The following is a 25,267-nucleotide window of genomic DNA, read 5'->3' on the forward strand; positions in this document are numbered from 1 at the left end:
ACCTGAATTACATTTTAAATGGTTCATTCTGAAACAATGGCGGTTACATTGTTGAGTTGAGAAATTATTTGGTCCACAGTTTTAAACCGGATAAAAGAAGGCTCTCACACCATCTGTGTTTTACAGGCTTCTGGTAGAAGTTCTGTCTTCGTTCTTTCTTTAAGTACAAAATTATATTTACAAAATGGTGGTCTTTGAAAGAAAAGAAAAGAGGGAAACCATTATTTGTAAAGTAGCACATTTTCTTTTCTTTTCATGTAAATCTTAGAATAGTCTAAATCTGTAACTACCTAGCTTTCCAAAAGAAGGGAGTTGTAACAATCCCATGGAACTGAATCCACTTGTCCTATCTGTGTACGGATGACATAGAATGCTTATTCGATGGAAAGTACTCTGTCTTTCCATTTCTGTCTCTGCTATGTCACAGGTTATTAACACTGTATAGGCTAGACAGTACTATTGAAATCAGTACCTTCCTGAATTCAACTTTAAAGTAGCTATAATACCTCTTCCATCACGACTACTACCAAGGAGAAAGAGTGACATATAAGACATATTTTATCTAAATTCTTTTCTTCCTATTTTACCATTTATTAAAATTGAAATAACACCATGTAACATACTATACATTTTAATGAGAACATGTATACAGTGCTTGAGAAAACTAATAGATTAAGCCACTGTGGTTAGTTAAGCATCTTGTCTGGGTGTTTATTTTCCTGTTAATGTTTGGAAAAACTTGAAAATAAAAAAAGGAAGGAGAAAAATAAAACATGGTAGAAATAAACCTTTTTTAAAAAAAAAAAAGAAATCATCAACGGTTATTAAGTCAAGGGAAGTCAGATCAACCACAAAGATCAGTTGACCTTTATGTGACAGGATCCAGAGTCACATGTCTTCCAATCACCTAGCCTGGTGGAAATACTACTGATTGGTGTTTGTCTGTCTGTCTGTCTGTCTGTCTGTTCGTTTGTTTAAACCATGCGTTGTTACATAGCTCAGGTTGGCCTTTAGCTCACTTTAAACCTTCTACTATGGTCCTCTATATTCAGTGACCACAGGCAAGAACCACTACATCTATCAATGTTGTAAGATACTTAAGAGCAGATTTTGTTTGAATTTCTTGATTTTTATAAGACATAAAGTTTATGTTTGCATATAAAATATAAACACCGATCATTATGGAAATTAATAGAGAATACGACAGTGCTTGCAATTTGAAATACTGAAGGCTGCTTGCAACTTTCATTTGCACATTTGGACAAATAATTGTGAATTGATAATACTCAGCTACAATAAAAATGGTCAGATGCTGGCAGAGGCAGCTTTCATTATGCCATACTAGCTGAGGAATTGAAGGAGAGTCATGGAGTTGGTAGACTCAATTGACTTTTTTATCTGAGGAAGTAAAACTGAATTCCCTGCGCCCAGTTAGTTGAACAAAACTTAATTCTCTGGAGCTATTGAAAAAAGGAAACACACACACACACACACACACACACACACACACACACCTCCAACATGTCAAACATGTCAGGATCTCACTTACGGTGCTGATGAAAGGCAAGCTTTCAGCAGGCCAGAGAAACTGAAGAGGAGGTGCAGAATAGTTGAACTATTGGACAGACAGACACACAAGGACTTTTCTGAGGGCCAAAGCTTAGTTCTTCCTCTTATTATTCTTTTTGTTGCTTGTTCTACTCTACTATTCTTTTTTGTTCTGTTCTTCTACCCTGATGTTTCACTTCTTTGTGTCTTTCCTGATGACTTCCTTCTACATTACTTTATGATACCTTCCTTCTCACTTCCTTAGTTTTTCTCTCACAGTTTATATGACCCATGTAGCTAGAGTTTTTCTTTGTAGTTAGAGTTTTCCTGCCTGGCCCACAACCAAGTAAATATACAGAGTTTTACATTGCTTACAAACTGTATGGCCATGCATGTTTCTTGCTGTTTAGTTCTTCTATCTTAAATTAAACCATTTCTATTAATCTATAAGTTGCCACGTGGCTCATGGCTTATATTACTGGTACCTTACATCTCCCTTGTCATGGCAGGGGTTGACAGTGTTTCTATGCCTCAGCCTTCCACTTCCCAGAATTTTCTTCTCTGCTTGTCCTGCCTATACTTCCTGCCTGGCTACTGGCCAATCAATGTTTTATTGATTAACCAATCAGAGCAACACATTTGACATACAGAACATCTCACAACAGACCCAGAAAAACCTTTCAAGCAATATAAATATTACAGTGTAGTTGAATTCTAATTTTAAATGAATAATTACAATGACTATAAGTAAAAAACATGTTGCCCATTTCTGTTACATGATCAAACATTGTATGTATTACAGATGAAAAACAAATGATCCCCAAGAACCCACATACATTCATGTCCAAGCAACTTGTTATAAATTAATAGTGTGTAAGCAAGCAAGGTATTTTTCTCAATGAGTTCTTTTACTGGCAGGCTGCATTTTTCAGTTACAAAGAAAAGATCAATCACTTTATCATTTTCTCAAAAAGTAATCTTATAAAAAAATCTTAAGAGAATCACAAATCTAAACTTTTATATATGAAAAACAGTCATCTCTACTCTAATCATCATGGTGAATAACCACCAATCAAAAGTTGTTTTGTTTTGTTTTTTTATATCAGGAAATTGAGGGCAGAAATAGGTGCAAGGAATTAATCATCGCCTTTGATCACCAACCCATCCTAGCAAGAAAGGTACGTCAGGCAGCAATAGCCAGGCTGCCATTGGTTTTGTTCCCTAACCTCACTGAGTCCCCCACTCAACTATTAAAAGTGTGTCTTTCTAGACTTTAAATTGTTTCCCAAGATTTTCTACCTCAAAGACATTAACAAAAACATCTTCACCTAACCTTAAGCCATTATTCAAAGCTTTGTTTTAGCTATGATACACACTGAAACCCATGAACACACCTCCCAACATTAAGATTAAAAGAATGTGAGCTAGCTTAATTTCTGGGACTCAGTTGTTTTCCTTAATCATTAACCTAAATCACAGTCTGTATGGCTCCTCAAGAGAAACTCAGAAGTCCTGTCTGTGTGACACTTCCTTGTTCCTATAGGGGCAACACTATTTCTTACCTTTACCTATATTAATTTTTTCACTAAACTAACCACTATCATAATCCCTTACTATATTTGTTAGAACTCCTTAATCATCTAAATTCTATTTAAACTAACATTATTATTGTATAAATCATTATTTCAATTAAATAGTACAGCTTAAGAGGGATTCCTCTTAATAATAAACTGGATAACTCCATAAAATAATCACACTACATTAAAGGCATTGGGGAATCACCCAACTCCCATTCACACCATGCCAGATATAAAAAAAAAAAAAAAAAAAAAAAAAAAAATGACAGTGGCAAGTTTAAAGTTTCACACCCATGTAAAAGCCAAGTACTATAGTATAAGTCTGTAACCCCATTATTGGGGGTGCACTGTGAGGTGGCCCATTCCTACAAATCACTGTTAGATCTGTGTGGTAGAATCTATGAGCTCTAGATCCAATGAAAGACCTTGTCTCAAAAAATATCAGAAGGGACTAAGGAAAACTTCTTATTCTATCTCTAGCCTTTATAAGACACATTCACACACATGTACACATAACATGAACAAACACATCATCCCCATTTGAAGATGTACATATACACACATATACTACACACACACACACACAAACAAAAAAAAACCACAACATGTCTCTTAATTATTGTTCTCTTTCATAGATTAAATGTTTAAGCCAAAATGGCACAGTTTCTTGTAGAATTTATGGACATTTGAAATGAAAATGTTTGCCAACAACAGCACAAAAAGTATCATTGAAAAGTAAAAGCAGTGTACTGTAATATTCTTCCTTGTAAAGTGTTAAAAAGTCACTTGAAGGTAGATTGCTACAAACTAAATACTATAATATAAACATCAAAGAAACCATTCTCAAATCCACATAAAGAAGCAATGAAATTATATAACTCCTCAATTTATCCAAAAGAAAAATGATGAAATAAAATGAGCAAGGAACCAACAGGACAAATAGGAAACAAAAAGGCAATGCTTGAATTAACCTGCATGGTCATCAAACTTATTTCGTGAAATGTGTAAATGGCTAAGTTCAAGAGCAGAGATGACCTCATCATCACCATCTGAGAAATGCAAAGTAACAAGCTATATTTGCCTACCTATTAAAAAAACCAGAAGTGAAAATCAAGAGACCAACCATGCAGCAATAACAACAAAACCAAAACCCAACCTGGTTGTGGTGGTTTGAATGAGATGCACCCATAAGTCTCAGGCCTTTAAATACTTAGTCACTCTTTGTGTCAGTTTGGCAAGGATTGGGGGGTGTGGCTTTGTTGGGGAAGGAGTATTGGATTTCTAAAGTCTCCCTCCATCCCACATATGTTCTCTGTTTCCAGCTGTGGATAAGAATGTGAACTCTCAGATGTTTAGTATCATGCCTGCTTACCTTCTGCTGTGCTCCCTGGCATTATGTTGATAGACTCCTATCCCCTTGAAAGTGCAAGCCACACTGAAATGCATTTTTTTTATAAGGGGCTTTTGTCATGGTGTTTATCACAAAGTAACTAAGACAAATGTAAAAGTACACTTGTCAGAAGAGCAATAAATATATAATGCTGGTCAAAATGCAAAATATGTAGTTACTTTGAAAAGTACTTTGACTGTTTCATATAAAGTTTAAGACACATCATATGACCAAGCAACCCTACTTCTAGGTATCTGTCCAAGACAAATGACATTTTACAGTCACATAAAAAGCTGTATACAAGTACAGGTTTGCTCACAGAAAACAAAAACTGCAAACCCATGTCTTTTAAGTGGTGATTGGATGAGCATATTATGTAATACTTTTATAATAATATAATATTCATCCATAACTTTCACTGATATAGGCAACAGCTAAGTGCAAAATTCCACATATACAATGACCTAGAATCCCGTGTGTATAATATCCAGAAAAATATGAGCCAGCCACAGCAGGTGAGGTCAGTGCGCAGTTGAAAAGCAAAGCATATAATCAATAAACTTTGGTGAATTCTAAATATTACTTGTGGTTTTAACTATAATTCTACACTTAATAAAATCCATGCAAATACACACCAACAGAAATATTTCGTATTACATTTTTAAAGTGGCTTCAGTCAAGGAGTTTTCTGGAAGTCATCTAAGGTCTCACCTCTCATGTGTATTTCTCTTAGTCCCTCAAGTCTAAAATTTGATTTACTTGGAGTGGCTAGGCAGAGGCTCTGACTGGTCTCTATCAAACTACTTCTGGAGATATAATTACTCATCAATGGTGTGCAGGCCAAGGTGAATCACAAGACATCATATCCTTTATAATTCACATCTCCAACAGTCTGAATTCTCGCTGACTGTATATTATCCGTGTGGACATATGTGAAGAGGAACGCTAATAGATGGTTATGGCAATTATCTAGGTAATTAAACATAAATCATACTTTCATCCAGTCATCAGTTTGCATTTCTATCTCTGTCCAGAAGATGATGTTAAGAGCTTCATTAAATATCCAGAAGATGTATTTCAGATTTTTATTTTTTGGAATCAAAAGAATTGCATCCAAATTTTATGAATCTAGTAAATAATCATAACCCATCCACACTTTAGGTTTTGGAAAAGAAAATCCCATACCTGTGTGTTTTATGCACTGGGTCATATGTAAGTGGCTTTGTCCTATTTCTTAATTAATGGAATTAATCAATTGTTCTATTTATTAATTAACAGAAAATGTTCTTATTATAAAAATAAATAAATACCAAACCATATATAGATGAAAGCTTAAAACTTTGTGCTCTGAGCTGTGACGCCCTGCTCCAACCACACGTTTGGAAGGAATGACGGCAGTAAATGTTCTTGGATCGATTGGTTTTCATATTTGCATACATCTCAACCACAGGGACCGTGAAAACTGCCTTTTGTCACTACGATAGCATTTTACTGATTATTGAATGTATGTGTAGTGTCATACTGAAATCTGTAAGATGATTTGCATTTAAATTAATTTCCCAACACTTCTCTGTGGATGTAGAACTCATCGAAATGCATGTTTTCAGATTGGGAAAACAGCTCCGTCAGTGAGTAACACAAGTATGGCGATCTTGAATTGGATCCCTAGCACTCACATAAAAAGGCTGGCACAATGGAACACTCTTATAATTTCAACAATGGAGGGGTGGAGAGGGGCAGATCCCTGGAAGTCATTGATGTGATGCCAGTGATAGACACTGTCTTCAACAAAATGTGAGTGAAGAATGATACCTAAAGTTGACCTCTTGCCTCAACACACACATATGCATGTGCACCATGCACTCATATACTCATACACAAGCATTCTATATCATTACACACAAAAAAAAATATTATATATTGCTTTTGTTTTTACTTTCTACAAATATTATCTTCTTACTGCACTTTTATAGAAGATAATTAGGAATTCATTTTTATATGTATAAAAAGTAAATGAAAGTAGAAATATTACAACAATCTAAAGTGATTACAATCAATATGCAAACCACTCCTTTTATTATGTAGATATGGGCGGGATACATGTGAGATATGCATGTATGCACATGTATATGTACCTATGCATGGGATAGGCATGTATGCATGTGTGTATGTGTGATGCATTTACCTATGCATGCACATGCAAAGGCTAGAACATGATATTAATATCTTTTCTTGTCATTTTCTACCTTCTTTCCTTGTGATATGTTGTCTTACTGAACCTAGAGATTACTGTGTTTTCTAGTCTGGCTGTCAGCAAGCTCCATGATTCCCCGGTGTCTCTTCATCCAACACTGGAGTCACAGTTGCATAGGGCAATGGCTGACTTTTTCAGTGGGATTAGGAATCCCACTTGTGGTCCACCCTAACATAAAGAGCCTGCTTTCTCTTTCCTTTTCCACTGAGTCTCACACTTGATCCTCATTGAGCTGCTGAGATTTATAGCTTCCATGTCCTGTTCTGTTTTTCTTAAACGCTAAGAAAACTGTTTTTGAGCTAAAAACACACCAACCAACTAACAAACAAACAAAGAAAATATTGATAAGCCTTTAAGGGATATATTATATCAATTCCCCACCTTAACAATACCTTATGAAATTATTGTGTGGGTTTCTGTGGGTTTTTTTGTTTTTTTTTTTTTAACTCAGATAATGTGATCCTAAACTAGCATAAGTATCACTCAAGACAAAAAATACATTTATGCACTTTTAAAAATATTTTGAGGGGCTGGGGTTTTAGATCAGTGGTAGAGTGCTTGCCTAGCAAGCGCAAGGCCCTGGGTTCGAGCCTCAGCTCAAAAAAATATTTTGAGATTCTTATATAATAAAATTAACCAACATTTACACACATAAATTCTTAGCCAAAACTTAAAGAACATTTTTAATGTTAAGACAAAATGTTGTAATAAAAATTTATATTTCCTACCTTTCTGGGTATGTAAGTGACTTTAACACAAGACTCTGGAATCTGTATTGGCATGTGGAACAGCAGGAATTGGAGGAATGCAAGTATGTTACATATATGCATGAAATGTTCACAATATCCCTTATGAACCGAGCAAGGATCTTGACTTCTTGAAGATTATCAAATGGTTTGCTCTTCCTAAATAGAAAAACTTGATATTCTCAGTATATTAATAAATTTAAATATTTTTTTCTAAATCAGTGTAATACTAAAGAAACACAGAGGACAATTTTATAGGAAAGAGGTCAGACAAGACAGAATAAAATAACAGTGAGGAGATGCATTCCCATATCAGCATGTGGAGAGCATACTTTGTCTAGGGTTGTTTACCCTGTATTTGACTTTGTGGAGCATTCTTCCGTCATCACAATTCTTTCAGTTGACTAGGAGTTCAAGTAAAAAAATGTCATTCTTCAACACATTTTATAACATTTTCCTTAAAGAAAATATCAGTAAAGTGCTGAGATTTAAAATGAAAAGTAAAAGTAATATCTTATAAGCATAATTTTCTGACCACTCTCAGTGTATCAAGTAACAGTGCTTCAAGCATACACTTGGACCTTATTTAGCCAGCAGCTTCCTGTTTAGGATGTTATAAGAATGGCCATTTTAAGGTAAGAAAACTGAAGTTCAGATAATAAAACTGCTTTCTAGAATTCACAGTTAATTATGTGCTGTATAAAACCATAGTTGTAAATTCTGTTTATTACTCCTTCTCACAATTCTTCATCTCTGTGTGCCAGAAATACGAGTTTATAAAATGATTATCATCATTATAGACTTGTCCAAATACAAGAGCTCTCTGTTGTCATCTCTCAGTAGCCAAAATTAAGGGTAGGAGCAAGTTGGACCAGAGGAACCACAAGATTTGGGTCAGAAGAAAGAAGTGAATGGGAAGGAGAAAAGGAAGGAAGGAGAAAAAAAGGAAAGAATATGGAAATTTTCATTGAAAAAGTGTTTTGCATCAGAATGTGGTAGAGCACAGGCAAGGGTTTATCTAGAACAGAGAACAAAACAGCAGCCCCATGGGGTCCCCAACATTTCCTACCAAGCTTGACTTCTCTTCACCCCACTATCCTTTTATTCTCCACAGAAGTTAGCCTCACCAAGGATGCCACTATTCCCTTCAAAGTTCATCGCTGTTCTCACCCTGGCAAGGTTACCCACTCCCCCGCCCAGAGTATAAACGTATTGTGTGTATTGCTAATGTGTTTCAAAGAGCATACCCAGATTTCTCAGAGTTCCTGCAACACACAGAGATAGGAATATGTCACCTAAAAATTCATGTGTCCCCTTGTGGTTCCAACTCTTATTTCCTCAATACCAAGCAAGGGCTTCTCCTCTCCTTCTCTCGTCCCGTCCCGTCCCGTCCCGTCCCGTCTCGTCTCGTCTCGTCTCGATCACCTTCTCGGCTCCTCTATCCTCACTTTTCTCTCTCATCTCCCTTCCTCTCTCCGCGTCTCTGACTGCCTCAGTGTAAACAATCATTTAAAACTGTCCGGAGGAATGAGGAATATCGTAATTTTGGTTTTTATCGTTAATTTAAAGTTTATCTGCTGCACTAGTCTGAAACGTTTTAAAGACAGATCTAATATACATACACACCTGTCTATCATGGGCTGCTTTCATGCCAGTGTACTCTCTCAAAACATTTATCGGATGATTAAATTGGAAACTTTCCATAGAACCCTCTATTTCACATATAATGGTTTGGTGTGGAAGGGAATTTTAAAAATTTTTAGGGTCCACAACGCAAAATTTTAAGTTATTCTAGATTGGTTTACTTTTCTCAATTTCACACTGCAGATAAATCATAAAAGCCCATCACACATAGATTTGGAAGCCTTAGGACCTCTCTTGGTCTTTGTCTTTATCCCATGGAATTTGTCTAGTTCCCATCATCTGTCACTGAAATACACAATAGCCATTTCTGAAGACTCAAAATTTCTTTTAATGTCACCATAATTCACCCAATGGACTGCTCTAATATGAACATCCAATACTCATATTCCTTATTTAAAAGACTACACTGAGGGTGGATGATATAGCTTAGTGGGTAAAGGCTACCAAACCTGAAAGTCTGAGTTTCATTCCTAGAAGCCACATGAATGAAGCAGAGAGTCAGTACCCAAGACTTGTCCTCTGACCGCCACATGCATGCTATAGCATGTACACTCTCTCTCCCGCCACACATAAAAATATGCTCAATCAATGTAGTAAAAATAAACAAATAAAACTCTAAATTTATAAAATATTGCATTTCAAATTATACTACAGTAACTGAGTGCACTTTAGTGACTTTGAAAAAAATGATGACACCAATACAATATATATGAAAATCAGGAGCCAACACATTTCCAGTGAAGTCCCACTTTACTAACAAAAAACAAAACAAAGCATACAATGCACAGTTCCTATATAAGAAAAGTGGGGATGAGGGGGAAGGAAGAGGAGGAGGAAAGGGTCAAGAAGGAGGATCAGGAGGAGGAAGAAGAGTGAGTATAATGTAAAGGTCAAGTTCAGTATCCATACATGCTATGGTTATAAGTGACATTAATTTCTCTCTGTATAATATTGTGCATTGTGTATGAAAAGCAAATATTCCTGTTTCAATTCTTTGACTCTTCTAGTATTTTAACAGAAGTTCAAATGCCAAGTAACTCTAATAGAAAAAAATAAACAGCCAAGCTTAGGTGCCTATATTGTAATAAGTATACATGTTCTCATAACTTTATCCCTTTATATATTGAATCCATTATGAGTGGAATTCATCACTATTTCAAAGATTTTAACTGTTTGCAAAATAAAGGAGAACAAATTTCTACTACTGGAAAAATTGAAGCAACTGCATTAGAATGTTGGTCTATGTGGTATTTATTAGTTCAGTCACTCTGTTTTATCTGGGCCTGGGAAAGCAACTTTTCCCAGCTTGCTTATGGGATTGCATTACTTTCAAATGTGCTTATTCCTCTTCTGACTTCTGACTGAGCATTAAGTGGTAATCTATCATGAAACTCACTACTGAGATTCAATTATACATTAGCCTCCACCAGTGTTTTGTGATTTCCTTCTGAACAATAACACTATTTTATTTTTGAGTGCCCAGATGTCCTTAAAACATCTGAATATGTTTAGTCATAAGTAATGAGCTAGGTAAGTGAATTAATTTAAAAGCTAACAGTATATTTCTTATAAAAATACTTGACAGACTATATATGTCTGTATAATAAATGCAAAACCTTTTTACAATTTAAGAAATTTATATTAATGAACTATTTACTCAATTGCATTTAGTATTATAACATATAATATATAAACAATGCCCAAACTTGGGTGAAAAGGTGTTGAAAAGTTCTCTTAATGAATTATGGACCTATATAAAAGTAAGAAATTTAGATTAAAATTCTTATATGATATGTTCTATATCTTCTTTGAGTGACTTAAAAGAGGTTTAAAAAAAGGAGGAAAAAATTACTTTTACACTACTATTTTCATGTCATCACTAATTTATCTGCAATGATTCTTACTAATTAAAAATATTTATAGTATGCAACATTAAAATATTTGTGTCAGTTTTTTTAAGCTGAGGATCGAACCCAGGGCCTTGCACTTGCTAGGCAAGCGCTCTACCGCTGGGCTAAATCCCCAACCTTGTGTCAATTTTTGCTTGCCTGATGTTGACCCAGTATTTCATTTCTGAGAAGGATCCTACCATCCATGTTGGAATCTCTTAGTTTTACTTCACTAGGAAGACTTTCAGTATTTTGTCAACATGAACTTTTTCCTTATGATCTTCTTCATGGCTTCTAAGATTTGAAATGTTTTTTCTATGTTACATATCATCTTTACTATGTGATATGGCTATATATTGTATTTTTGTGCCATTGCAGATTTTTAATAAATATTAATAGCATTGTAACATTAAGGACGTTGCTACCACTTTTGACAGCCAAACTTGCTTCTAGTCAGAGAGGTTTTCCTCTCTCATAGTTGACAGCTGACTAAATGTCCAGATCCAAGACTCACCACACATTATATTTAGTCTATTGTCCAGTTCATGTATTATAATTACTTCAGCTGCGACAACAGTAAGTACTGGAGATAACAACTGTGGCTTCTGCAACTCAAAAGTCACCAAGAACAGGCTAAAGTTGAAGCCAAAGTATGGCCTATTAATAGTTAAATAAGTTTATTATTTATTTAATCACCAGACATAAAAGAGTTCTAAATGTTGAAACCAGCACATTGGAAAAGGCAATTTCACTGAAAATATGCACCTTTATGTCATTCTTTTGCTTAAAACAATTTTTTTTATTTTAAGAATTTATCTAAGAGATAAACAGATATTTAGCAAACTTGAGCTGAGAATGGGTTTGAAGATTAAGGAGCTTTGGAAACGTGCATATCCAATCATACACATGTAAATAGTCATTTGGAATTGAGGAAAAAGATACTTCAACAAATATTTTTGAGCTTTATGATGATTCAGAATTCTTTAAATGTTAAATTTGTGTTACTCTATCTTTGACTGGTGGCATTATGTTTTTATTTACAGCACTGTGAAAATCATATCCTATAAAAACTGGAGAAAGTGAGAAAGCAAGATGGTTAAGGGGAATACTGGAATTAAGAGTCAAAACCAAGACAAAAAAAATGGCTTCTTCCATTCCTCTAACATTTGTGGCCATGAATTGTAAAATGCATCCTATCTATGACAATTCAATATCTTCCCAAAGAATAAAATAGTAGAACATGTTATGCAAAATGCTACTAATATTAAGCCTCTCCATTTAGAAAATTCACTGTGAGTTATCTACTGAACCATTCATAGATAAGCAAATAAGTAGACATTGAATTTCTGGAAAAAGTAGATGGTAACTGGTACTTACACGTAGAGCCTAGGGTGTTCAAATCTCTGAAGGCTGTTTAATAAACTAAATGAAATTGAGCCATCCCTCATGGTTTCATTTAAAGCAACTATACTGAGAACAAAATAATAGGCTACAAAATAAAAATACAGAACGTTAATCATTTCATATTTCAAACTTTGTTTTACCACACAGGACAAAAAAAAAAATACATAAAAGCACACGTGACTTATGTAGTAGAGTCTCATATTTTATATGCAGGCAAAATTTTCAGACCAAATAATTTTATCAATGGAGAATGCATTCTGCTTCTTGTTGGGTTATTCCCAAAATATTTTTTTAATTTTTTGAGAATTTCAAAAACTACATTCTGACTGTATTCATCCTCATACCCCAACTCCCCCCATATCAACCATGTTCACCTTTATTTCCCTAACACACACACATACACACACACACACACACACACACACACACACACACACACACACACACTTTTTTAAACTCGCTTTAGAAATAACTGGCCAAAATTACTACTGAGTAATTCAGTAGGCCTTATTTTAGCAATAAAGAAATCAACAGTGAAAGGAAGAAGTGAGAGAGAGTGACGTTAAGATGTATGTATAGAAAGCTGAAATTATGAAATATAAATGAATATTTGATGCAAGGAGTAGTTGGAGGAGAAAGGTTGAAGGAAGTAGCTGGAGAAGTATGAAGAGGAGGAGAACATCACAAATATGGAGATGTGAGTGCAGAAATCATGGCTAACCAAGGCTTGGAACTAAAGGGAGCTAACCCTGTTGATTCTAAAATTATTTGGGAATGTCTTTCTGTTCTCCTTCCCGCTGATTGGTATTTCCTGGCTTCTTATACTTATCTAACTGTTGTACTTAGGAGTAAGTAACTTAATTCTTCACTTTACAGGTTTAGAAACCAAGATAAATTCATCTTTAAAGCTTAATTATAACCATGGTTTTGGTTATTCTGAAATAACATATGCTTGTAAATAATGGTTCATTTATTTAAAATGTGAACAACTTACTACAGAATGAATTTTGGGCACTAGTATCCAAAAACGCAGTGGTCCTGAGAGGCCATCCTTCCACTCTTTCCTTTAAACCTTCTTTCCATAGCTGAGCTTGATTACCTAAAATTTGAGAAATAGACAGTGGAATTGAATTCCATCAAGTAGCACACAGACTCTTCAAATCATTAAGTATCTAAAAATCTCTAAATATCACTAAATATCAAGGTACACTGTCAAAATAGACGAAAAGCACCTTGAAAGCATGTAAGGTACTTTACATTAATTTTCAAATAATTCTTATAGCCAAGATTCACAAAAGTCACTCCACTCTCTGAAAGTCTTATTAGTGCTTGACATAATCTGTATGACTGTGATCCATTTGAATCAGTTTTTATAGCATATTATAAATTCAGATGTCCATGCATAACTGTTTTTAGTAAATTCACCAGAATAAGTGATTTACACAAAATTTGAAAATGCAGTTTATCTCCATGAATGAAGCCCCCAAATTTTTCTACCTATACAACATTGTATTATGCCATGATATCATAAACATATAAATAATACATATATATATAAATCCTATGTATTGAGTGTATTTTAATATAGGTGCATACAGAATATGAAATTAGTAACATATTAAATATATTCAAGTTCCTGTTTATTTCTACCTCAAACCTTTTTAATTTTAATATAGTAGACAGAATACTTAATTTAAATTTCTGAATTTTTAGCTCTAGCTCAATCTTATGCTCTCAAGCAATCTTATAGTTAACTTGAATCACAGATGAAAAAACAATTCCACCAGAAAAACAATCCTTTCTAGAGATATAAGACAAATAAATTCCCGGATTATTTCTTGTGGACAGCAGAAATCTATGGAAAGTGGATTTTACAAATCCTGGATGGATAATGCTTTATATGGCGAAGCTCCATTTACAGCCAGTACTGCTAAGTAAAGCTTGGTGTATTGGGTTCATTTTGGTCCTCTTAGTCATCTCCCATTCCTAGAGAACCTTTCTCTTTGTGAATATTTCTGGGAAACCCTTCTGTGATATTGATATATTTATACCATGCTGATACCTGGCATTTTCTTTGTAAAATACTGAACAGTGTCTGGAACTCTTTGAAGGTCAACTCTTTTTTTTTCCTTGAACACATATTATTTTCTCATTTATTCTTTCACACTTTATCCCTATATAGAATATGTACATAATATACTTTGACTATACACTCCATGTCCTCGTTGCCTCCTCTAATTAATCCCTTCTTCTTGTGGACTCTTCTTTTTTATTTTCCATTGGCAGACTTTCCTTTTCAAAAGCTGCCAATGTAACTGACCTTGTTAAGTTTTACTGATATAGAAAGTATGAATCCCATGTAATTGTTGACTTCCTGCTGAGAGCAAATGCGAAGTTAGCTATGATGCACACCTCTTCACTTGTGCCTAAGATTTCCTAGTAAAAGCCTCCAGCCTGAAATACTACCACAATGATGTTACTCATCTTCAAAAGGAATTGTAATAAACATACCAAGTTCCCTTACCCAGCCTAGGACAAGTGTCTCCGTAAAGGCTCCTACAGTCCACACATAAACCATTCTCATACTCTTTGTACGAAGCACAGGGAAATGAAACAAAATTGCAATTTGTTTCAAACGCTGCAATAAACAAGTGAACTGCTCTCTGATGGTCACATTTTATGTAGTTAACTCCTTAAGGGTGAGAAAAACAAGCAAAACAACCGTAAAAACACAGAACCAAGTTTAAGTGAATTAGAGAAAAACTGACCATTTAAGTTGTATTAAATTCTTTTTCTCCTATATACAAAGCATTGACCACAATACAGTTACATCTCAACCTATTAAAAAGTCCCATTAAAATCTTAAATTGGGCATGACTTTTTCATGAAATTAACAAGACATTTTCATAAAGTAATGTGCCATAAAGTATAGCTGTTTAAATTTAACAGTCTCCGAAAGCACATGGCTACAATGTTTACTAGTAGATATCTTTCCCTCTAATTCTGTACCTGTAGAAGACTTAAAAATCCTCTTCATGCTGAAAATGATGAACTAAAATTGTTGCAAACACACAAAACAGGTCTTATCCATGACCAAATGTTGGGTACCCTAGTAACATTTGTATATTGAGTGGTATCAACTGAAATTACCTCTTGCCAAAAACTCTTTTATGTCATTAGCAAAAATTACGATATCAGGGGTTGGGGATTTAGCTCAGTGGTGGAGTGCTTGCCTAGCAAGCGCAAGGCCCTGGGTTCAATCTTCAGCTCCACAAAAAAAAAAAAAAAAAATATGATATCAAAATATTAACCACAGATTAAGAAAGCAAAATGGTGAATTATTTTCTCAGATCATTTTGAATCATGAATACTGTAATCAGAATATATTATGTGAAAAGTCTACTTTCAATAAAAGAAAAAAGGATGAAAATACTTTCAATATACCTGAAAATAGTGTTGTAGGACAACCTGGCTGTTTTCTTCCTCCATTTGGGTAAAAATCTATGTGTCCCAATGGCTCTAGAATGCCTAAACCTAAGGGGAAAGCACCCATAAAATTGTAAGACATAAAAAGTTGTTTGAGCAAATGTATATTATATAATCTGCTAACGTCCATTAAACTCACTCTTCAGAAGTTTCCAGTCAATGATAAATGCTAAGTTTTATCTTTGTTAGTTTCTTCTGTCTCCAGCTACTGTTGCCTCTGTCTCTCTCCTCCATCTTCCCCTCCCTCCTTTGTACCCTTCTCCATCTCCTCTTCTTTCCCTTCTTTTGAGATATAGATATAAAAATGTCCCAAACTACCCTGGAACTCACTATGTAACCTAAGCCTGGCCTCAAACACAGGGCGATCTTCTTTCTTCAGCCTCTTGCATTCTAAGACTACAAGTATGAACCACAGATGCAAATTTTTTAAATAGCAGTTTTCTGGCACCATGTTCTCAAATTTACTCTCACGAAAATCATGTGTTAATCATTTCACACGTTTATTATCCACCTGTTTACTGTGGGCCAATCATGACACTTTGGGGGAGGAAGGGCAAAAATCTTTGTAGTAGAAATGGTGTGTGGTAGAGAAAAAAAAATAAGGGAAAGTAAAAGAACTATATCAGAGAGTAATAAATGCAATGGAAAGGATAAAAAAAAAAAAAAACACCCGGCAAGGGTAGTCCTTGCATATTTTTTAAAGCGAAAATTAAAAATAGAAACATATTTAATGTAGTGTGGCTAGAGAATTTCTCACGGAGCAGTTTAGAAGTTTGACAACTGAAATGAATAAGCGAAGGATGGGAGACAGTGAGTCTGTGGGATAGCTGCAAAGAAAGTGGCTAAGATAGGATGGGTAATGGTCACCACAAGAGGAAAAACTGTCAGGTCACATGCAGCCTCTCAGGTCATTGTGATGTTTACTTCCACTTTGGCTGATGATGCCTTAGGCTTGTTGATGTGAGATTTACTCAGTGGCAAAGCCTACAAAGCTTGCTGCCTTGATGGGGATAATTTGAGTTAGGGTGGCATGAGGCCATATGGCTATAATTTATCTACAAACCGGGGCTCTGGAGAATTCATTACCAGTATTGCAGTCTATAACCCAGAAGAACCTGAGAAAGGATATACATCTCAGAAAACTTGGGACTATACTTACATATGAAATCTTGCTGCCAGATAAGATGGAAATACTTTAGCGTAAGGTACAAGCAATTTTACGTTAGTGCATTCTTCAGATAAATATTAGTGTCTAAGTATGGATCAAGATACAGCAACTCAATTTACAAAGAGCATCCAAGAGAATCCAGTAACGTGTCATGATGATACAGCAGAAGGCCATGAAGCTGCTAGGCATGCACAGTGTCAGAAGCAGGCAAAAGGGTGTTCAATGTATAAAGATGAAGGCCAGTTTAAATTATTTTACTACAAACCCTTATAATTCATAGAAGCAAGTGTGATTTTATTGTAGCAGTGGAGAATTCCTTTTTCAGCCCCATTACGTACTCACTTGTTTGATTTAAACAAAGAATTCTAGTGTTCTAAATATAACCCTCAAACAGTGGTTCTCAACCCATGGGGTCATGATCCTTTTGGGGGTTGCATATCAGATATCCTGCATATCAGATATTTGCATTAAGATTGTAATAGTAGCAAATTTACAGTTATGAAGTAGCAACAAAGATAATTTTACAGTTGGGGGGGGGGTCACCACAACATGAAGAACTGTAGTGAAAGGTTCAGAGCATTAGGAATTCCAGTGCCCTAGAAGAAAGTCGGCTATTGAAGGAACTTCTGACATCTCTGTGTGCCTCAGTAAGCATGAAAGTTAAAAACCAAGAAGCACCTGTTGGAACATATCTCCCACATGCCAAAGACTTAAGATAAAAACAAGAGGGCTACTCAGCCATGAGGAAGAAACAACAGGTATTTATTATGAACTCAAAACGGTCCTTCTATGTTGCTGAAGATTTTCATTAGCTGTATCAGTTCCTTGGTTGAATTTTTGGGGTCACTCATGTATAGTATCATGTCATCTGCAAATAGGGAAAGCTTGACTTCTTCCTTTCCAATTTGTATCCCCTTAATCTCCTTATGTTGTCTTATAGCTCTGGCTAGAACTTCAAGTACTATATTGAATAAGTAGGGGGAGAGGGGACAGCCTTGCCTTGTTCCTGATTTTAGTGGTATTGCTTTGAGTTTCTCTCCATTTAATTTGATGTTGGCTGTTGGCTTGCTGTAGATTGCCTTTCTTATGTTTAGGTATGTTCCCTGTATTCCTGATCGCTCCAAGACCTTTATCATGAAGGGGTGTTGTTGGATTTTGTCAAATGCCTTTTCTGCATCTAGTGAGATGATCATGTGTTTTTTTTTTCCCTTTGAGTTTGTTTATATGGTGTATTACATTGATGGACTTTTGTATGTTGAACCACCCTTGCATCCCTGGGATGAAGCCTATATGATCATGGTGGATAATTGTTTTGATGTGTTCTTGGAGTCTGTTTGCCAGTATTTTATTGAGTATTTTTGCATCAATGTTCATGAGGGAGATCGGTCTGTAGTTCTCTTTCTTTGTTGCATCTTTGTTTGGTTTAGGAATCAGGGTAATTATAGCCTCATAGAAGGAGTTTGGTAATATACTTTCTGCTTCTATTGTGTGGAACAATTTAAAGAGTGGTCCTTAAGGCAGTCATGCTACTATCACGTGGTAGGAAGTCAGTTTGTTAAAGTTAGATCATTAACTCTTTTGGTTTATGGAATATATGTATAGCAGACAGAGCCTTTTAAGTTTTTGAAATTAACTTCTCTTATTAATTATTTTTAGGTTATCAGACAAAAGTAATGGTGTTTTATGGCTTTCAAACATTTTATCTCATAATATTTGTTCTCATTTGTTTCCCTCTCAAAGTGACCTCCCTGATGGTCTGCTCCCTCCCAAAAGCTCTCTTTCTTCTAAATAGTTGCTTTTTCTCCTTTCTTCACACATATTTATAACTGTCACTATTTTACCCCTCCACCTCTGCCTTAATGTACCTCTATCCCCTTCTATAACCTCCTTTGTAGTATGAGAATGTACACACTTGCACACACACACATATAAATACATATACATATATACAAAAGCATAACTTTAAGGATTTATTTTTATTGTTTTTAATGATTCCTATGTGAGTTTGTCTGCATGGTGTCTGTCAAGGTGAGAAGTGTCTGATACCCCGTGAAGCTGGAATTATGGGGCACTTGTGAAAAACCTGATATCAGTGCTGGGAATCAAACCCTGATTCTCTGCAAGATGAGTGCATGATCTTAACCAGAGAGCAATCTCTGCAGGCCCCACATGTGTAATTTTAAAACTAGGTTAGAGAAACAAAAGAAAGCAGATATTTGTCTGTGTTTGGCTTATCTTGCTTAACATTAACACTTTCCCTTTTCACCCATTTTTCTGTAAAATGTCATGATTTCATTTTTTATGGCTATATAAATTTCCATAAGTGTTTATCCATTCATGGATAGACTGTTTCTATTTCCTTATTATTGTAAGTAGTGCAACCATAAACATGGCTTTATAACATACACACAGAAAATAACATTGAAATGAGTTTGATGAGGAACCAAGAGACTCGGTGGGGTGGACAAAGAGTTTAGTCGATGTTAATATCACCAGGTTTTAATCCAAAAAGACATCAAAGTCAGGCACTGCCCTGCCCCTCCCCCTCTAACTTATAAACTTATTCATCCAATAAAAAAAAAAAAAGCCTCAGGACAGTCTCAGTAATTATTCTAGTGGATTTGTCCAGCATTTTCTAACCAATGGTACCAACACTATGTTAGAGAGCATTGTAAAGACAATTACAGTCAATAGAGAAAGTGTCCTCTACTCATAATCTGTGGTTTTAATGGTGTGCTAACTCCAGTTGGTATATATCACAAGAGGAAAATGAACAACAAACTAAATAGCAGCATTGAGCATGGCAAGAAATATTATTAAGTCAGTGACTGCCAATAAAATAAAGACAATTATTTTAAAATGAAATTTCAATATTTTACAATGACAAGATGCTTCTTGAAACCTAAAAAGGAAATAATAAATAAACACAAGGCAAATATCACCAGAAGTCAATGCAAAAACAAACAAACAACACGCAAAAAAATAAATAAATAACTCTTTAAACTCCAAACATTTTATCCACAGCTCTTCCTCATTTTACAACCTCTTCCCCGAGATCAGATCTACATTCCACACTTTGCTTTCAAACACAAAACTCATTCAAACTTATTATTTTACCATTGGAATCGGTATGGATGACATCTACAAACTTTGCATCTGTGTAATCTAATCTGCTATCTGATGGTTTTCCAGAAAATCTTGGTCCAGCTGGGTCAAGGCCTGAAATGTAGAAGAGGAACGAACTGTCAATCTAATAACATTTTACTACTTCGTTATATTTTACACTCACGGTATTGTCAATTATAAATATAAGTGGCTATAATTTTAGTTTAAGCATGTCCCAACATATCTAAAGTCATTAAATTTGACAAGTGACAAGTGCCTTCATTATTTAAATATTTATTGACAACTGTCAAAGGTGGTTCAAAAACAGGAGAAATATCTCAACGGAACATTGTTAAGATAATTTTAGCATTTTTATCTATGGGGCAGATGGAGTAAGCTATGAAACTTCATATTTCATAGTAACTGAGATTCCCTCCTGATTGAGGAAAAGAGCTAATGAATACCATCTGTACCTCTCTCGAATTATTCTCCTTATTGGCCTCATCCTATATCTGTCTATAGGTCTAAAGTACTTTTTTAGATACCAATACTATTTAGGGTAATGAATGGAATGAATTTATTATTTTCTTAGCATTCACTTCTCCAAGAGTTTCCTACAAATCCTTAAGGAAAAAATGTTATAAATTCCATGAAATATGGATATTATTCTGTAGAATGAATTTTAAATTGAAGTCCTAAGATCATAACTTCCTGATAGCAAAAGGATTGGAATAAAATTCAGTCCATTGAGGAAGAGACATCCAGTTTTCCAGACCCACGTAGCAGAAGGAAAAAATAAAAAACTGACTTCCACAAGTTTTCCTTTAACCCACGTTAATTTATAAGTTAATGTTATTTTAGCTATTATTCATTTCACACTCTTATATTGCCCTTATTTTATTTTAGCCTGCTTTACAGAATACCCCACCTCTCTCTGCCTCTAAATTTTTTGAATGTAAGAAATCTATAATTTTGGTCTTTTAGACTTTCATGGGTCTGTGGCATCAAAACAACAGGTAGGTGAGAACCTGCATCAGTATGAGCAACTTCAACCTCTCCTTTCTTTTATGAAACTGTATTAAGATAATGCTATCCTTTACAACTAATTGGAATTATAAACATTCTAGTGATATGGGTATGGATAATTCTTAATAAACTTGACATAGAAAAAGGATGGAAATCTGTGTGAGCATCGTGTGGTTGCTGCCTTTAACTACAGTTCAGTTCACTGTGTGAATCTGAGTGAACACGAAAATTAGGATGCCTCAGACTTGAATAGCAACTACTGATTGGTTGAATGCACCAGTGAATTAAAATTAAAATTCAACAGTGCTTGTGAGAATGAATTATGCAGTTACTATTTTCAGCTAATAAATAAATAATTTTTTTTAACAGAATGGACCAAACTTTTCCAGGTAATCTTTGACATTTAGATAAAGCTACCAAACTCAATACTTGCTTTTCTTGTACATCATAATCACTAAGGAAAAATTAACAATTTAGGAAAAAGTAATATTTGAATATAGTTTGTAGCTATGCCTTCAGGTTTTAAGTAGAATAAACTCTAGTGGGTATAATGTGCTAAAATGATTTTTTTTTTTTTTTTGGTTTTTCGAGACAGGGTTTTTCTGTGCAGTTTTGGTGCCTGTCCTGTATCTTACTCTGTAGACCAGGCTGGCCTCGAACTCACAGAGATCTGCCTGGCTATGCCTCCTGGGTGCTGGGATTAAAGGCATGCGACACTGCCACCTAGCATCTAAAATGATAATTTTACACAAGGGAAAAAAAATAGCTTTACCTGTAATTCTTCCAAGTTGACCATTAAATAGTTTTCCTACAAAACCACTAATATGAGCCCCTAAGCTCATGCCTATGAGATGAAAATTGTCAAGAGATACTCCATGGTTCTGTAATTGAAAATACAATGTAATAATTTTAACTTGAGTAATCACAAATCATTCCTAATACATTGACATTCTCTGAAATTCATTATTGATTCTGAGTTCATATATTTCTGGGACATAAGGAAGGGGACTTATAACACTGAAAAGATAAAGCTTTGTTCAGCTTGCATCATGAAATATCTGATTTTCCCCTATTCATTTCCAGTAACATCATTAAACTTTACCTGTGAATTTAAATTTTAATCATCCATAATATAAAATGAGATCAATAAAATAATATTTAGTTATCAAGGCATTTAATAATCAAATAGTAGTAAGAGGCAAGATTGGCTGCTTATTTTGTTTCTGAGTACCTCAACATGTGCTTTGTAAGTTTCATATTTAATATTCCTGTTTGCCATTTGAGTTATTTATATCCATCCTATTACTTAAAACTCTGCCTGGCACCTATTAAATATTAACTAAATATCATTCAGTGAATATCCATTTTACTAAGGAAATAGGCTCACAAATTAAAGTCATGTATAAAGCTACAAAATATGTTTTAAGTCGCGGAAATCTGAATGTTTGTGCTACTGAAAATTAATGTGCTAAAGTTTCTAACCTTTAATGTTATGGTCTGAGTAGGGAGTGGGTCATAGAGAAGGTGATGATATTACAAAGTTGGAGCCTTCAAGAATGGAGCTAATGTCCTAATAAAGGACACTCAAAGAAGCTTATTTGGTTCTTCCATAGTGCAAAAGTACTGTAAAAAGATAGCAACTATGAATCAGAACCTGATGCTTAACAGACCCAGACTCCACCAGGCCCTTGCTCTTATGCCTCTTAGACTACACAACTGTGAGGTATGAATGTCTTTGTGTACAGAGTCAGTTTACAGTGTTTATCATAGTGGCTCAAACTGACTAAGATACAAGCCTGGGTCAGTTTGATTACAAAATAGATGCTAGTCTTCTGTTTTCCTTTCTGAGTACAATAATGCCTCCTAGCAAAACCAGTAAAAGTATAAAAGTCACTCTTATTTTGAAATGCTAAGATGAAGTGTTTTAGACTTCAGGTGGGTTCCAGGATTGCAGGTTACATAGTACAGAAAAAGAATCTAAGGTCAGTTTATGAACATCTGTTTGCCTCAGGTAGTTAGCTTTGTGAGCTCACTGAGTGTGTGGTTTTTCCAGAAGACTTCCAGGGAGCTGAAAGGAATTGTTAATGGTCCAGACTACACAGTGATGTCTGAAGTCTAATAAAATGATGTTGAACTTTCACCATTGTTGGAGAGCCAGAGAGGGACTTTCCTAATGCAAAGCAATTCTGTTCTTCAAATCCCTCAAAGCAATGTCCCCAAAGCTGAAGGAGTATTTCTCCAAACATAAAGCTATGGCTACTATTCTCCTGGCTCCTATAAATCCTTTGCAAGCAAAATCCTACGATTTTCCTTAAATTATCTACTTAACTCATGCTTTCCACATTATGAAGTTTTTGTTTATCAGTTAGAGACAATCATAATTCAGGAAAAAAGTCAATTATTCAGTTTTACACACTGTCAGTTTCCTCTGTGTCATTTATTTCCTCTACTTCTCTCTTAGGTCACAATGTTTTTAAAACTGTAGTTTCAAAAATAATAATGAAAAATGATTTTATTCATAGAGAAGTAAATGTCATGTCTTGATTAAGCATATGCACATTTACATGTGTATAATGTATGTTTCTATATGAATTTACAATTCATGCAACAGACAATAGAATTTTATTACTTTGCATGTTGAAACAAAGAAACTTGGCAGAGAGGTGAAGTGATTGCTCAAAGTCACACAGATGAGAGGTGCCAGACTCTAGCTTTGACTCCCCTCCAGTCTGACTCCAAGTGTGGGTGCATTTGTTGGAACAAAAATTCAGATTTCAAAACCAAGAACACCCAAATAAATTAAACACGATGTTTCTTTCTCTGAAAATCTTACTGTCACCACCAGTTCTCAGGACAGGGATGAACTACCCGAAAAGTTGGCATAGTAAACAAGAATTATGCACCAAACAGATGACCTGAAACCAGCCAGGAATCTGATTGATCCAGCTCAAAGGCAGCAGAGCTGGAGGAAACTGAGAACTATATTTAGAGTTGGGAATAGACCACTTTCCAAACAGTTTTCTTTTATGTTTACCAATTGCCATTTGACTAACAACAAACATATCAGCCAGCTCTTAGAAAAGATGACTAAAACAATGTACTGAAATTATAGCATTGTCCACTCCCCACATAAGATCACTAATGCAGCCTGAATTCAGGCTTTGAATTCAAGTTTGAAAGGGCTTTACATTTTTAATAGTCTAATATGAAACATTTTTCACATTTAAAAATCATATAAAATTATTTAGGGTAGACAAAGCAAGGCTAAAAAGATCACTATGTCTATGGCAAGGTTACAAATGCTTATGGAAAAAAACGCTTAATTTCATGGTGTCACATAACAAACCATATACTATGTAGCATGTATACATCAAATTTTTCAAACTTACCAAAAGATTTTGAATTGACTCACTCAAATACTTAGCAACTATTCTGGTGTTTTTGACGGCTCTATTGTAAATTAATGTTGTAGCACCCTGGTTCCAGTCTACAACAATGAGATTCACATCTTCGTGTTTCAATAACACCTTAGTAAACTTATGAAGCCATGCTGGGATGGAGCCCAGGGGTCTGTATCCATGAATAATCCAGACAGTTTTCTTTGACGGGTTGAAACGGACATTAAGAGAGTTATTAGCCTCAAACAGTGGTTCTGCACAGTTTAGATTGTCCCTTGAGTACAACATCAGAATTATCTTTAGTTTGGGGAAAAATAAATCTTTTAAGGAATTCATTGCATTTAATTTTGAGAATTCAAGACATGTTTTCTTAGTCTCTGTAAAGAAAAAAAGTCAAACTGAGCATTAGGATAAGATTGCAGTTTTATTGGTATAATATTATACAACTGAGCAGGAGAATTCTATTTCATTAGCACTTTAACATGATTTACTGAAAAACTACAGTGCTAAAACTGTACATGGGTCAAGCAAAAAGACTTCCTAAACTAGCAGTAATAAAAATAATGACAAATATGAACAAATGTGATAAGCCAAAAATTATAAACATTCTTCTAAAATAGAATATGTCAGAC

The 25,267-nt window shown here is 34.8% G+C and overlaps 1 protein-coding gene across 1 annotated transcript in view; it reads right to left on the reverse strand.

Annotated features, from left to right (window-relative positions):
• Nucleotides 1-104: 104 nt before the first annotated feature.
• The window catches only part of Lipi (lipase I), a 30,758-nt gene continuing 5,595 nt past the window's right edge, over nucleotides 105-25,267 (reverse strand). The window contains exons 3-11 of the mRNA XM_036203444.1: nucleotides 24,627-25,012; nucleotides 22,010-22,118; nucleotides 20,224-20,325; nucleotides 15,897-15,986; nucleotides 14,977-15,144; nucleotides 13,447-13,551; nucleotides 12,426-12,537; nucleotides 7,498-7,674; nucleotides 105-192 (exon numbers count right to left, since the gene is read on the reverse strand). Of these exons, the coding sequence (XP_036059337.1) occupies nucleotides 105-192; nucleotides 7,498-7,674; nucleotides 12,426-12,537; nucleotides 13,447-13,551; nucleotides 14,977-15,144; nucleotides 15,897-15,986; nucleotides 20,224-20,325; nucleotides 22,010-22,118; nucleotides 24,627-25,012 (1,337 nt within the window). The remainder of the gene's footprint in view (nucleotides 193-7,497; nucleotides 7,675-12,425; nucleotides 12,538-13,446; nucleotides 13,552-14,976; nucleotides 15,145-15,896; nucleotides 15,987-20,223; nucleotides 20,326-22,009; nucleotides 22,119-24,626; nucleotides 25,013-25,267) is intronic.

This window comes from Onychomys torridus, chromosome 12 (genome assembly GCF_903995425.1).
Source record: "Onychomys torridus chromosome 12, mOncTor1.1, whole genome shotgun sequence".
Taxonomy (NCBI): Eukaryota; Metazoa; Chordata; class Mammalia; order Rodentia; family Cricetidae; genus Onychomys; species Onychomys torridus.